At 39.0% G+C, this 15,774-nt stretch overlaps 1 protein-coding gene across 7 annotated transcripts in view; it reads right to left on the bottom strand.

Annotated features, from left to right (window-relative positions):
• nhsl1b (NHS-like 1b) overlaps positions 1 to 15,774 on the bottom strand; it is a 98,545-nt gene that overhangs the window by 42,618 nt on the left and 40,153 nt on the right. The window contains exon 1 of one of the 7 annotated variants that reach the window (XM_028040674.1): positions 10,940 to 11,211. The exons of 4 other annotated variants lie outside the window; for them this stretch is intronic. In XM_028040674.1, the coding sequence (XP_027896475.1) occupies positions 10,940 to 10,955 (16 nt within the window). In that variant the 5' untranslated portion in view covers positions 10,956 to 11,211. Of the gene's footprint in view, positions 1 to 2,659; positions 2,988 to 10,515; positions 10,607 to 10,939; positions 11,212 to 15,774 lie in introns of those variants that run through there. 2 more of the 7 variants (XM_028040673.1, XM_028040667.1) reach the window with 2 other exon arrangements.

Raw genomic sequence — 15,774 nt, forward strand, 5'->3', positions numbered from 1 at the left:
TTGAATAGAACAGCTCAAGCTTCCAGTTGAGCTGTTCTATTCTTATTTTAAATGCTAAAAATTATGATAAAGTGATTATGTTTGTGTGTCTAGGAAACAAACAAAAGGAGATTATGATGAAGCACTGTGGTCAGACCCCTTTCCAATTCCCACAACCAAAATCATATTACCTTAACTGGATTTTAGCCGAGCTTCCCCCCATTCTAAGAGTCAAGAGCCATTTCATTTAGCCTCATCTCGTTACTCTATAAGCCTGACCTCTCTCAGGTGCCCTTCCCCAGGGAGCAATTGCTTTCATTGGCCAATAACTGACCCTGCCTATTTCCATCGAGGGTTTATGGGGGATCCTGTCAAAAAGCTGCTCCAGAGAAAAGCTGGAGAAGAATAGAAAGATAAATCTGGTTTAAAGAAATCTGACTATAATTCAAAGCCATAAACTCCCCTGTAAAAAAGGAGACCATTTTCTAGAAAAAGAACAAAGAAAACTGAAAATGATAAATCAGCATGAAATCAAGTAAGCAAAAGTGAACAAAGAACGAATTAGCCAAGTTCCAGTCTGGGGGAGTTTGTCTGTAAGGGGATCATTAATCCAGCAGTTGGACGCTGATTAAACGACGAGAGCAGGGACAATACAGTAGCAAAGGCTGCTACATCTTGACCTGTCAGGGCGCATTAGCCTAAGTGATCGCGAGGACATTTTTATGGTCGCTTGGCAGCACGTTTTTAAGCTTCAGACTTCTTTTTTTTTATTATTGTAGTTTACAGTTACAAAAAGTGCATGGACCAACTAAAGAGCCAAAAAGAAAAACTGATCTAAGGTTACAACGGATCCTGCTTAGCACAGCTTCGATGTTTTATTTATAGAGATTTGGTGTTTTGTATATTGTACAGTACACAAAAGAAGTCTAGACATAAGTCAAAGGCATTTCATTCCACCTCATCATGTCTCTCTAATGGTTCCTTTATGTAGTGGCAGAGTTGAAAGTGGGTCACCTCCATAACCCGAACCGGGTGTCAGCTCCTTCATCCCCAGACTGTTAGCTCTCTTACACACATCCCTGCGTGCCTGGCCCATCACCTCCAGCTGCTTGCCATTATGTCCAGTTCCCAGGGGTGGACACCCAGTGGAGCGGCTTCAGTCATGTGTCCCAAGTGACACGCAGTTATGCATGTCATTTGTGCATGGCTGCATACAGAAGTTTCACATTTTGTCGCATGACAACTACAAACTTCAGTTTTATTAGTAGTTTATGTGACAGGGGGACTATATTGACTAAGTGCTATTTTGCATTGGCCTGAGTCAATATTTTTACAGGCGTTTCCTAATATATTGCAGTCACAGCGGGTCTAGAAGCATGATACTTAAATAATTACGCAACATTTTTGCCATCCAAGTAGTACAGGTATACTGAGATAAAGATACCTTTGTATCATTATTTCATCCATAATCTAGAGACTAAAAGTTTTGCCCATTGTTCTTTGCAAACTAGACCAAGATCAATCAAATTGAATGGGGTGGATTTGGGATATGTTCAACTGGATTTAAGTCTGAACTTTGACTGGGTCATTCCAATTCCTGAATAAGCTTTGATCCAAACTAATAAATTGAAGCTCTGAATGTTAAGAGTGTTCAGCTGCTGTCCTGCTAGCAGCTGAACCTCCACTCAACTTTTTTTTTGCAGCCTCCAAGAGAGTTTCCTCCAAAATTGTCCTGCATTTAGCTCTATTCCAATTCACATCAACTCTGATCAACTTTCCTGTTCCTGCAGAAGGCAATTATTCTACAGCATGATGCTGTCACCACCGCGTTGCACAATGGGGGAAGGGTGTTCAGAGTGAGGTTCGATAACAGTTGTCTACCACACAGACATTTTGCATGTAGGTCCAAATTTCTCATCTGACCAGAGTCTAACAAGATTTATGATAATCTGCAAAAAGAACTTTGTGGCCTTCATTTAACAAGTTTTCCAGTTCTTTCCCCTTATCTATAAATAATTGATTTGGGGGTGCATGGCTAATAGTTGTAAAGGTTTGAGTGTTGAGTATTGTTATACTCAGTGGGTATGAATACTTTTGCAATGCATTGTACCTAGAATGTTAACATTAGCAAATTTCAAAGGCAGGTACGCAAAACTAGAATCCCAAGTAACAAACTTCATGCATTATGAACAGTACTTATGCAAACCTCTGGTGAGGGTCGTTTGGGGTTTGCCTGGATGAACCCAATCATTACCAATGGGTAAAGACGACTGGAGTCATAAAGTCACAATCCATACCCATCCCACAAAGGACATCCAGCAAATCATACAGAATCGCACACACACTCAGAGATTTACCCTCAACAACAGACGGTACAGATCACTCAGTTACAGGAGGATGGAAATCAGCTAATAGGAAGAGACAAAGCCCAGCTTGGAAGGCTTCTCCTCCATGTGTTGTGACCGTTGCTCTGACAAATGGTGTGGAACTATTTTCCTCAAACAGTTCAGTGACTTCAAAAAAATCTGTAGAAGAAGCTAAATTATTTCCCATATCAAATGCATGAGAGGTCTACGGACAGCTTTCAGATAGCAGAAAGCACTGCAATCACAACGCTTTCTTTAAAAGTGTTGATCGACAAGATCTACATGACAAAAGTTGTCGTCTCTCAATTTTTTACCTTTTCCCTCCAAACAGGTTGTTGTTTTCCCCGGTGACCCTTCAACCATAGGTCCCAGCAGTGGTTTGGGCGTCCAGAGCGAGTCCTGCTTCTGGTGCACCTTCGAAACGGAGAGGAGACGTTTGCGCAGGCAGCCTTCTGGTTTGGGGGACCTGAGACTGGGGCAGGCCTGACCCTGGAGGCTGTTCCCCATGTTGCTGCAGGGCTTGAAAGAGCACAGAGTTTGCTTGCCGCCCGGCCGGTCCTCATAGCAGGCTCTGTCCCAGCAACTGACCACTGGCTCAGATGAGAGGCACTGTATGTATGTGATCATCTCGGACCAAGACCTAACCTTCTGCCACCTGCCCTCCCCTTCTCTCCAGGACCTAAGCCCCCCAACTACTCCTCCTTCTTGTCCAAGCCTCCTTCTCAGGACCCTCTGCTAGAGGTGATGTGGTTGAGACCTCCCCCTGCACTCAAACCCTCAATATGCCTCCCCCCTTCATTTCTAGGAGGATAGGATGGAGATGTAGAGGGGTTTCTGAAACCCACATGGGACTCTATCCCCCCACCTCGTCTCCTCCTACCGTTTTTGTCTTTGCTTTCCTCCTCTCAGGGATGCTATTGACTTGAATTGATTTGCCTGACAAAAAGGGCGTGGGGCGGGGAGGGTGCTGGGTACGAATGGTGTTTGATTACAGGAATCAACTCCAACACAAATATTTTGCAGCGCTATTGCAGCACAAAGTTGTTGAAAACCGAGTCATGGCTGTCAGTGGGATGACTGAATCCAAGCATCTTGCAAAAACATGAGTTGTGAGCCACAAATTTGACCACAGTACATTTCTGCAATACTCTTAAAACAGCAAAAGTACATTTTAAATCCAGTGGAAGTGAGTTATTTGAAAATACCTGTGGTTAAGACATGCTTTATGTTCCTTCCAGAACCAATGTGGTCCTAAAACACATTATAAACAGAAAAAAGATCCGCAAAGCTCAAGAAAGCAGTTATCCAAAAGTGAGCGTTTTTAAAGGAAAATCCAAACTTTCAGAAGAGTCCTCAGAAAAGCATCAACAAGCACCCTTCTTCCTCCTACTTCCATTTGAGAAAGCAGCAGCATTGTCCAGAGAAGTCCACATGGTCTCTCCTCTCAGCTCCTCCTCCTCCCGCTGCTCCTCGGTGCTGCTTTTCTAATCTGTAAAACCAGATTATCTAGCCACCAGACCCTTACTACTAGCTTCTGATTGTGATAGACATAAAACACAGATGGACACCAGGCTGCTGGTAATGAAGTGCATCAATTCTTCAACACAAATGTGCAGAGCTTCAGGAAAAATCATGCAAACTTTTGGCAAACGTTATCCTGGGCCAAATAACAGATTTACCTCCATGTAAAAAAAAAATCCCAGCAGTTTAAACTTACTAATTATTGAAGCTCTGGCCTTTTGCCTCGGAGGCTGCAGAGCACCATGTGGAGAGCAGATTGGAAAGTCTGACACAAACAGGTGTAAGCACAGCAGACACCAGATGAAAAGTTAAGTGGTAGGTCAGTAAATACTGAGAGATTAACAAATAGGTTGAGAGTAGCCATGACCAGAACAAACCTTATGTCAAGTGAGAGAGAACTACATGTTGGAATCTAGATGGACAACATCTAAATCCCAACATGTAGACATAGCTATGTGTTATAGAAAAATGGAAAATGTGGAGGAAAGTGGCTAAAAGACTTCAATGGCCAAATATCTCCCCCTAGTGGTGGCTTAAACATATCCTGGCTGATTGTAATCTTATTTTTTGAGGTATTGAGGAGTGATCATGAAATAAAAGGGAATCATACACAGTAAGAAGAATAGTATAAATGTTTCCTTCATTACTTTGGAAAAATATAAAGATTACTTATAAAAGGAATTAATGACCTGTCTCCAGTAATGCAAAAAATCATTTCTTGAATGACTGGCAGCTATGAAATTCAACAATCCTATCTTTTTAGAATCGGTGAATGCGTCATACAGCTATTAGGTTTAGAAGTTACTTCTGAAAACAAGTACTTTCAGTATCACTTAGGTGCTAATAATAAAGTCAGGGGAAGTACAGAGATATAAGGAGGTGTTTAGAAGGAAAGTATTTCATCAAACATGCCCAGAAAATTCTGGTGCTCATTCAGGCTGTTAAAGAGAGCAAGACTTTCAGGAGATAATAATAAGGCTCAACCACCTGTTTCAGTTTTCAAACTGGATTTAGAAACATTGGCAGTTTTTTAAGGTAATTAGTATTTTTCTTTTCACACCAGTTTATAAACAAGTATTTTTTAGTAGTCATGTATTTCCACAGTTTCTCTTAAAATTAATGATATCTAATTGGAGAGAAAAAAGGGCAAACAAAAATGGCCAATTAGTCAAAAGTCTAAAAGAATTTCTGCAAAAATTAATCAGATGCAAGATGAAGTCTACACAATAAAAAAGCATGCAATTAAGGATAAAAACAGCAACTGTAAAAACTCATACGAGTATTGCTCGATTTCATTTTACATCAATACCCTATCACTTTTTATAAACTTCAGCATTTCAGTGAATAAAATCTATATTAGAAGACTGTTATAATCTATTTAGCTAACCATGTTTCAGAACTAGAGCTGTTAATTTTTTTTCCAGTTTCACTCTTAAATCCTAAATTAATATTAAAAGTCAAAAACACCAAGTAACTGTCTTAAGCTAAAATTTACTTCATTTTCATGGGAAGTCTATCTCAACTTGTAAAACCCCCAAAATATTCCAGAAAACATGCTTTCCTCAGAGTCAAATAGATTTCTGTGAGTCTCTGGATCCTTTCCTAACTTGTTTATTTTTACAAAACTAGTTCAGTTTTCTCCATTTTATTTTTAGAAAATCTATGAGGTTTTAGTTCAGGGAGTCATTACCTGACAGTGATTGCCTGTTCTTTTTTTTTTTTTTTTTTTACAGCAGAGCATGAACCTAAAAAAGGAAGAGGGACTGAGTGACTGTCACTGTGCCAAAGCCGCCACAGATAACCAGGGGCTAAAACAGCCATTACCAACAGTTATCATTTCCACATCATTCGGTGAGGCAGCCAACACACAAGCCGATTAACCAAACCCTAAACCATGGTGCTCTCACACACAAATTATAAGTGACAAACCATGGAATGCACAGGAACACACAGACACAAAAAACAAAGTGTGAAAACACACAGTCCACAGACTGTGGCCTGAACTGCACTTGTCCTCAATCCAACAGCACACATGCATGCAACTGTGCACAATAAACCATCAACGCACAACCAACTGGACATCATTTAGTTGGTTCTGTGTGTTCAGGATCGGAATCCCATCCACTTCCTGTCAGTGGTCACGTTAGTGGCTCTGAACACTTGTGGGTCCTCTTCTGGAAGGATGTAATGCTCAGCTTAGGTTAGGATGGGATGTATAGACATGTTTTTACATTCTTGTGGATGCACACCCACATTTGCACAGATATTGTGTGGTTGGAAGGGGGGGAGCGGAAGGCCATAGGAGACAAACAATGGTTTCCATGGACACGTGTCTCTGAAAGGACCAAGAGGAGCACCTGCATGCTGAGTAAGTCCTCTGTCTGGGGAAGTCTTCCACTCGTCCACAGGGAGTCGACCATTGTCTTCCCATGGTTCACTTTCCCACTCTGTCTCTCTAAACTTCACACTTGCTTCTTGGGAAAAGTTTTTTGTGCCTTTTAATTACCGTTTCAGGTTAAAAATACAATAAGATCTTGTTATAAAGACTCAAAGTTTTTACATTTCTAAAGTTACAGTAAAAAAAACTATTGTTTTGGTGAGTCTATTCAGGGGACAAAAGGTTTACTACAATCCCTGCAGATCCCACTGATGGCCAACAGGAACTCTGCCCTTTATTGTTTGCAGATCAAGAACAAAATCTTCCTCTTGGGCTTTGACTTGTTTACAGAGATCACCATTTCATCATAGACTTCCTCTTAATACCGCCATCCAAACCCGCCTACCATTTATCAGTCAGATAATTAAAAAGGGCATTAGTGATAACTGCAGATTAATTTTAGATAAATTTAAAAGATCAATCAGAAAACAAAAATGCTACCAATAAAAACTGCATTTTCTTGACTAATTTTTACATTTTTTTGAAGATCCCAAGCTCCTCTTTAAAAATGTTAGTTTTTTTAAAAAGAAAATCATTTTACTTTAAAAATCATTATATCATGATATTTTAGTTTGGGTGGGTTGCATATTTGTGATTTCTGAATATGTAAAGAGATTCACCTTTCACCTGAATTTAAAGTATAAACCCACTTCCCTGCCAGAAATATTTCTCCTCTCCTCTTTTCATTTCCACACCTCCTTCCTTCCTGTCCGCTGCAGAAAATCACACTGTCACATCAAGCGTGAGAACATCCATCAGCGCCGTGATCCACGCCAAGAAGGCGAGGATATGGGTCAGCTGAGGGTCAACAGGTCACAGTCTCTACAGACATGGACTGCACAGGTGTTTTGGTTAGGGGGGTCCATCACCATCTTACAAGTTCGGAGAGCTCAACACAGTCAGTGGTCTAATTTAGACTTGTTGCTCCAACCAAGGTAAAATGCTGTGACTCAAACGCAACCAGGAAAATACTCTTCTAGGTATAGTACTACAGCTTAATAAAGCTTATACTGATAAAATGTCATGCTTCAGTAATTTACAGTTTTTCTATGAAAGCAACATTAACTCAAGGCACTAAATGATTATTAAAATGTCTCTTTTTCATCCTTTCTTGGAAGAATGAAGCAGTTTTAAACAAGAATTGCATTCTACCGCATATTGGGTGAAAACTAAATGGGTTTAGGAACGGTAGGCTGCTTTTTCCACTCCAAAACCTGGCTAGAAATGTGACCTAAAGTTGAAATATTTAGCGGAAGTCTTTGTTCTGCCATCCATTTTGTGAACCATTGATTTGGTGTCAGCCACATAACACGATGGTGCCACCTCCATACTGAACAGCAATTAGAGTTTTTAGGCATCATATTCTTGTAAATGTGGCTAAATAGTTCAGATTGTGTCAAATTAAATCTACAGCTGACCTAATCAAACTGTTATTTCATGAAGAAAATTAGAAAACAAAGAAAAAGCTTAAAAATGCTTGTCTGAGTAACAAATCAATACATATTCCTGTGCTTTCATACATGAAGTGCTTTTATACATAAACTGACAAATTTAGAACTAAAAGCAATAATTTTAGCATTAATTTGACAAAAAAATGTGATATGTACACACCAAAAATTTATAGATAATACCCTAATATTTTGACTATATGTTGTAGGTTAATATTGTAAAAGGCAGTCCACATAAAACTGCATGAATGTCCACAGCAATGAGATCAATAATAAACTGTAGTTTAACAGTCTGGATTGTTTTGTTGTTCATAATATGAGCTTGGCAGATTCTTCAGGATACTTTAGATTAGACTTTCACTGCCTTTTTCCTTAACAGAAACATCAACAGCCTCCATTTTCTCACACGTTGGAGTGATTTGAAGAGATCAGTTACACAGTGGACCGCATTCAGCTCAGCCAAAAATATGTTCTTGCGGACTGGACAGAGCCCAAGACGGCCTTAAGTAAACTTGCAACTAGGCGGTCAGTTGAACTCCAAGCAGGGCTTATATTCACAGATGCTAACAGAGATGAAGAATTTCTCTACCAGTCACACGACAGGAACCCTCCTCATCCGAGTGACATCTTCATCTTCGACTAATCCCTGAACACATCCCATCCCATGTTCACGTTCTCCACTGGGGCTCAAGCCCTGAGATAACTTATGTAACGCACGAAAAGCTGAGCCGAATCAGGGAGCATAAATCTACCCACACACAGGTCTTATGCTATAATACGAGGTTTTGGTTTTGGTGGTGGAAACAGATGGGAATTCTCTCCGACCACAGCTGGGAGTGCAGGAACACGGACAGAAGAGTGTCACAGCTGCCTTAGAGCTGAGGGGGAGTTTGTTTAAATAATATAAGCAATCTTTCATCAGCTGGCAAACTGTGTAATCTAGTGGTTGGATCACAGAATTTAACATGATGCAGAGTATTTGGGTCAGTATGCTAAAGAGTTTTGAAGCTAAAAAAGCCAAACTGGACGCATTTCAGCTGACATGAACCAAGTGACGGTTGAAAATGTTCATGATCAACACTGCTTCAGTAAAAAATTAAACTTAAAAAAATAAATAAAATTGGCAGTGTTGGTGCAACATCTGTTTCAGTCCATTTTTAAGAGTCCCAATCTCTGTGGACTGTCTTTCACAGCATGGTTTAGTGCATACAGATGAAAAACTGGGATACTGAGAGATACAGTTGATGTGTTCAGTTTATATGACCTAATTTCCTCTGCTGTGAATCTACAAGCAGCCCAAAAAATGGCTGCAGAGGAAGAATTTGCTAAATAGCAAAAACAGCAGAAATCAGTCAATCAAAACCAGATTTGTTCCAGTAAACATATCATCCAGCATTATTTTGGCCTTTAAAGACTGTATGGAAAAATGGAAAAATGAAACGTATTGATCAGTAACAATAGATAAGTATTATGATAAAGTGTTTTTTTGTAATTCTAGTTTTAGTTTCAAGGTTTTCTTGAACTTTGCTTTATCATGTCTTTGATGCTGTTCCAAAATTAGATATAAAATAAACATTATGTTCTTACATAAGGAGACTAAATGTAGTTTTAAAGCACACAGATTCTTACAGAAACAGTTGTATCAGTTTAGATCAGCAGGCTTATGAAGTATTTAAAAGTGAGAGTAAAAAAATAATTTGGACATACGTCAGCTTTTGGTATCAAGGTTTTTGATAATCACAGTCCTGCCCCTCCCCAACCAGTAGCTACACACTGCAGGCCAGCTGGCTGAAAGAAGGCTTTTAGCAAAAAAAGACAAACTGAGCCGTTTGGAAATATTCACTGTTAAAACTACAGGAGTTTATACAAGTTAAATGCAAGACTTTTTAAAAGCCGTTTTAGATCATTATGACTTATCTTTTAAAACTGTTGTGAACAGTACATAATGAATTCACCTTGACAGCTTCCATTTAACTTCAAACAATTCTAGAAAGTTAAAGCTAATATCCAGCAGCTGATATCCCTCATTTCAAATCCCTTCTTGATTAAAATACATGTTTTTCCACGGCAGAGGAGCTGGCCATTACTTTTGAACACTCCCTAAAACACTCACTCACACAAGAGGCTGAATATCCAACTAAACTCCTTCTAATGGGGATTAATGACCTAATTTCTCAGCACATGGAATGAATTAATGAGGCTAAGACATTTCTGAACAAAAGGAAAAAAAAACTCTATAAACAGAAGAAGCAATGGATGAACAAATGTACAAATTTAGGAATTTGGGTTGGAAACCAGGCTTATATTGGAGGTCCTGCAGAAACCCAGACTTTACTTTTATCAATTTGATGCATTTACACTCTCTGTTAAGCAAATGGCGGATGGCTACCTTAGCAGATAGCCTGACTAATTATAAATCTAATATCAGCTCGTATGAATTAATTTACTACACACAGAGCAAAGCAAAATGGCATTAGATTCTGGCCAATAAATATGTAGAAACTTCTACTGAGCTGAATCAACGTTTATTCTCTACATATTTACACCAAAATAAATAAATAGCACGAATATTCTTATTTTAATAATGTGATATTCGATCAGGTGTATGATTACGTGTTCAGCTTCAAAAGTGTGGTTTAGTATACGTAAATATGATTATACGGTACATAGAAATGTAATGTGTTTTACATGAGGTTATCATACAATTTCCATTTCCAACCTATTTTAAAGGTTCCAGAAAAAACACAAATTAGTTTCCTCTTACCATCAAGTAATGACCAACACATGGCTTCACTTTGCAGCTGCTGCTTCACCAGCTGTTACTGTGGTCAACAAGCTCACACATGAAAGAAAAAAAACGAGCTGTTGCTTCTTGAAATCCATGAGTAATTAATTCAAATGACAACGAGGAGTGTGGGGGCTGAGAATGGTTAACTGAAAGGAAAGGGTGGGAATAAAGTTTATTAATGTGGCTAAATCAGAGACCAGAACAAAGAAAGAAGTGCTTAAAGAGGCAAAGAAGCTGAGTTTTCCCCTTCACTAAAGAGAAGCGCATAAGGAAGGATGTGGAACAAGGACTGTCAGTAAGGGAGGTGGGAGTTTAACTTTTCTTTGTCTCACAGAGTCAAGAGTTTGTTCACAGAAACGCGGACAAAGCAAACTCTTCGATGTTATGAACTCACGCTTACCTTTCAGACAGAACATGTCCCTTCACCTCCTCATGCAACAATAAACTAACACTGGTTTCTTCCCTCTGGTTCCTTTCTTCCCGGTAATCCTCTGCCGTGCACTCTTCCTCCTCTCCTCGTTTCTCCAAACCACTCGCTCAAACTGTCCGCACGCCGACATTCAGATCCTGACATATTCGATCCGCGCTCCATCTCCCTCCCTCTCTCCTCTCTCACACACACACATGTGCACGCTCTGAGTGGCAGCAGGCCAACTTCTACACTGCAGGAAACCGCTCAGAGACCACCCCTCTCTCTCACCCCCACTGATATTCCTGCCCAATCCGAGGATGGATGTGATGTTGAAGCATAGCCTCTATCTAAAACTCAACAACCACAAGTTTCTGTGTTGGTCTCCTTAAAGCAGCTAGATGAAGACAAAAAATGTAATAAACTCGTAGTATTAGGTCAACAAATTAAATTAAAGTGAATTTAATAGCATGAAAAAGCATAAAGAAAGCGACCCCGTCCACCCTGTGAAAGTGTTTGGGACATTGGTTGTAGACGGGAATCTGGGCAGTCAGCAGTTTGCAGTGAGACAGGGGCCCCAGTTTGAGACTGATCTTTTGTTCACTGTTCAAATATAATCGCTTTAATCCTCACAATTCAACTGTTTGTTATCAGTTGCAGCCACGAGCTTGGTAGATTACAAGCCCTACGAATTTGACTGCCACTTAACACAAAGATGAGGACTGAATACGTTTATTAAAGGGACGGTATTATGTAAAATCAACTTTTTTAACTTTATATCATGCTATGATGTTATTACTTCATCAAAAACAAACTTGTTGTATGGCTTTGATTCTTGCATGCATGTTTGAGAAATTCTTTAATGTCCCATGACAACTATTCAGGGACGCCTAAACACTTGATCACACAAAGCACCGCCTATTTCCACAAAGCTCCTCCTTGGAGCTGCAGTCTCCAAGCCGAGCCGAGCCTCACACAGCATCCCTCCCTTGAGTCTTCCCCACACAGTTCCTCCAGTCTAGAGGCAACATCAATTAACAAAAACCTGGTGAAACTGAGCTTTTCATTCAAGTAACACTTGTAAATGGCATAATGGAGAAGGACTGTTGTGATGACGTGCTGAAGGCGGAGTGTCGTAAAGAGCAGGAGCTCCTTAGAAAGACAAAGGCCAATTTCAAGAAGACAAATCGCGACGTCAAATTTCTTTTACGTTATGTTTGACATATAATGCATTTTTATAACTGAAGGCAACATAGTTGCACTTCATAATTTGACACCTTGAAATTGGGTCTCTGTCTCTTTAAGAAGCTGCTCTTTGCTAGATAAGGAAAACATTACGTATTTGAATTATCTTAGCTTTAGTCTAAACTGTTCCCCAGGCATTTCACAACCATTCATAATTTAAATATGTGACTGAAACACTTCAAGAGTTGGTCAAGGACATAAAAAAAAACATTCCGAATGAGGGACGTATGTTTGTTTGTGACACAAACAAACATATTTGTGTGTATGTATTTTATAAACCCGATCCTCTCCAGAGACCAACTGGAAAGCACTTCAGATTAAAAAATAAAAAATAAAACAAAACAAATCAAGAACAACTGTGTGTTCTAAGTTCCCAGGCTAAATAAAATCTTTGGAGTACAGGTAAAATTTTAAAGAATCTCTATTTGAACACCACAAGAAATAACATAAAATAGTGTTATTTCATTAATTATTAAAGGGTTGAAACATCTTTTTTGCGTGTATTTGGCTCTCATAAACAAGCTAATCCGTTGTCAATATGGCCTGTGGGTTCCGACTCATCTGCCTTGAATTAATTAGAGGCAGAGGCTGTCTAAGCGTGACAGCATGACTGTCAGCATGAAAAGACCGTAAAAACAGTCCCAACTAAAAACACATGTAAATCCCTAAATAAACCCACCTGACCAGCCCGTAAAAATACCCCTCATCAAGCTGCCACTTTAACTGGAAAGTGCTCAGCCATAATGGCTTCAGTTTTAAGCATGTCAATAAAAATAAAGAGCTATGCCTCAAAGGCAACTGCTTCAGCTGAATTAAATCTCCATTCTCATGGAGCTGAAGCTTTTAAAGTAAGAGGGAAATTCTCTTCAAATATTATAAACCGTACCAACATAATAAACCTTTTTAAAAACATTTCAAAGAACATTTCTATTTTTTTCTTAGTAAAACATCTTTGATAAAGAGACCGATATCTCAACTCTAAAACACAGTTGACTCAATTGTACAACTAAAAAAAAATGCACACTTAAATTAGGAACATTTATATTTAAATTTTAACAGTAAAACAAAGAAAAAACCTTAAAAAGTAGTTTCTCCTTTTTTATATCCAAATACATTTTTGTTTAGATTATTCTTTGTATTCCCTTGCTCCAAATTAAAATATACTAAATTCACCAGTAAATGTTGCTTTACTATACGTAGCCTACACATTAAAAATTGCACGTTTTCCCTTTAAATTTCCATTTACAAAAGACAGTCATCTATTTATAGATATACACACACACACTTTTTATTTACCTTTCTATGTAACTTTTAGATTGTATTTTCCACACAATCATACAAAAAACATAGAACAACTTGTGATAAGCAAGTTGCTATAGTTTACTTGGAAAACAAAATTGTACTGGTTTTGTGTTTACTGTTTCTAGTATGAGATTTGTTGTTCAACAGCAACATCTAATTCCTCCCCTTCTTGCGGTAAAGACTGCTATCTGATTCTTACAAGACATTCAGGTTACTGAAACTTTGATCAGACCGCAGTTATCAGTCTCTTTGTCTCCAGATAAAACACCGTCATAAGTCTTGGATCATAATGGCCCATACTAATGCTTATCAGAGTGCTTCACATCCATTCTTACATGCAGTGCTGCACAAGCACATTGTGGTCTGATAGTGTGAGCTTTGTGTGCTGTGTCAGTGCGTGATAAGAATGGGCAGATAAAAACGACAAGCTCCTTGAAGCAGGCATGAAGGTTCAGACATGCAAACAGGGGGAAGTTGAGGTAGGAAATATACTTAAGCATGAAGGCCTCTTGGTTAAGCATGTTTTTTGATCAAAATAAAACGGAGTGAGAGAAAAAATACGATCTGTCCCAAAAATGACCCTGACAGAGCTTTACTTCAATTGTTGACAGTTTTTAAGCTGTTGGATTGTGTTGTGACCACATCAATGGAATGGATCCTATTAAAATAAGCTGCCATTTCTCTATCCCCTTTAAAACTGAAATCCTGTTCAACAAATATAATCACTTGGCTTTTTTTCCCTTTCCATTGTTCATTATCCATTTGTACCATTAGGGGGAAAAAAATACCAGAACGTTCAGGAATGAAAACCAGAAAAAAGAAGCAACTTACCTACAGGAGATCACATTTTGATCAGCACATAAAAAAAGACAGAAAACTGCAATTAGACACAGTTTAAACCAATGATTTACCCATTTATCCTAAAGGAAGTGTGCATGTTTGCTATTTTAATCATCTATGTTCAGCCTCATGATGCATCCATGGGAAAAGGGCCACAATCTATGATTTCCATGTCTGAGTTTTAATGAGGCCTTGCAGGTTTGTTCATATCTGCTAATCTGGATTTACAAATGTTCTACATGGTGATGATGAGCTTATTTCAGTGTATAGAAATGTGTCCCAAATGCTCTAAGACTGTTATGCAAGAGTTTCAATAAGCATCTCGCAAACATCAGTACTGTCCCAAGCAGACACGGCCAAAAATGTATAAATACCTCCTTAATAACATTTATGTGAGACCGAATTCTGGTTCTGATTGCAACAGTATTTCAGTGCCAAGGTATAGTGGCAATGTAGGTTAATCTGTGTTCTCGAAAATATTACCAGCCGAACCGACATACTGTAGATCCACAGAAAACCTCAAGCAAATACTACTAAGCCTCACAGCACCCAACTTTCATGTCAACATGTTTTGCATTTGGCAAAAGTCAAAGTCTTGACTCAGAATTTGACATCTGTTACATTTTATTTGATGACCTCATGTACTGTAGATAACAAACAGCTTTATGAGAAGCAATAATGTAGACAGGAGCCTAGACATGCCTCTGGATGAGGAAAGTTTAGCTTTAAGTTAGTCTTGAACTTTCCAGACAAGAATTTTTAAGTTTGGCCTTATGACAAGCAGAAATCAAGAAAATGTTCAAGCGTAAGTTCTGTTGTAATGATCAGATTTGTTTTTAACTCCGAAAATAACTCCAGCTTTCACATCAACTTGTCCAAGAAAATGTAAAACTTCACCAGGAGAACCTACAGCAGCTTGTAGGTTCCTGAGCTTGTGTACCAGGCGGCTCAGGAAGGTCAAATTGAGCCTGACCAGGAAACAATCAGCTGCATACCTATTACCGTGACAACAGAGGCAAACACCCAAAAAGTCAGGCAACAGGCTGCGTCAAAAATTGCAGGCTTTGATTCTGAAGGCAGTAATTTTAAAGCTATATTTACTCTGAGGCAGTGCGCATGGCGGCCCACGTGTCTAGTAATTGGGTCTGGTGAATGCATGAATGCGATCTCCAGTTGTTATGCATGCAAAAGTGGAGAATTACTCTAAAGTTTCCTTTGCAAAGTATACGGAGTACGAGTTGTCTGGATGAGGACAATTTTAGAATGACCTGTCTATGACTCCGACTCTGGCCTAGCATTAGCTATAAAAAGACATAACTGCACATAACAGAGAGACAGGAAGAGACAGAAGAAAGAGGGCAGCGCTAGATTAAGCTACCAGACCATTTGCATGGTAGAAACAAAGGGTTGCAAATGTGATACATGTCATTGTTAAAAGG

This window comes from Xiphophorus couchianus, chromosome 15 (assembly GCF_001444195.1).
Source record: "Xiphophorus couchianus chromosome 15, X_couchianus-1.0, whole genome shotgun sequence".
Lineage (NCBI taxonomy): Eukaryota > Metazoa > Chordata > Actinopteri > Cyprinodontiformes > Poeciliidae > Xiphophorus > Xiphophorus couchianus.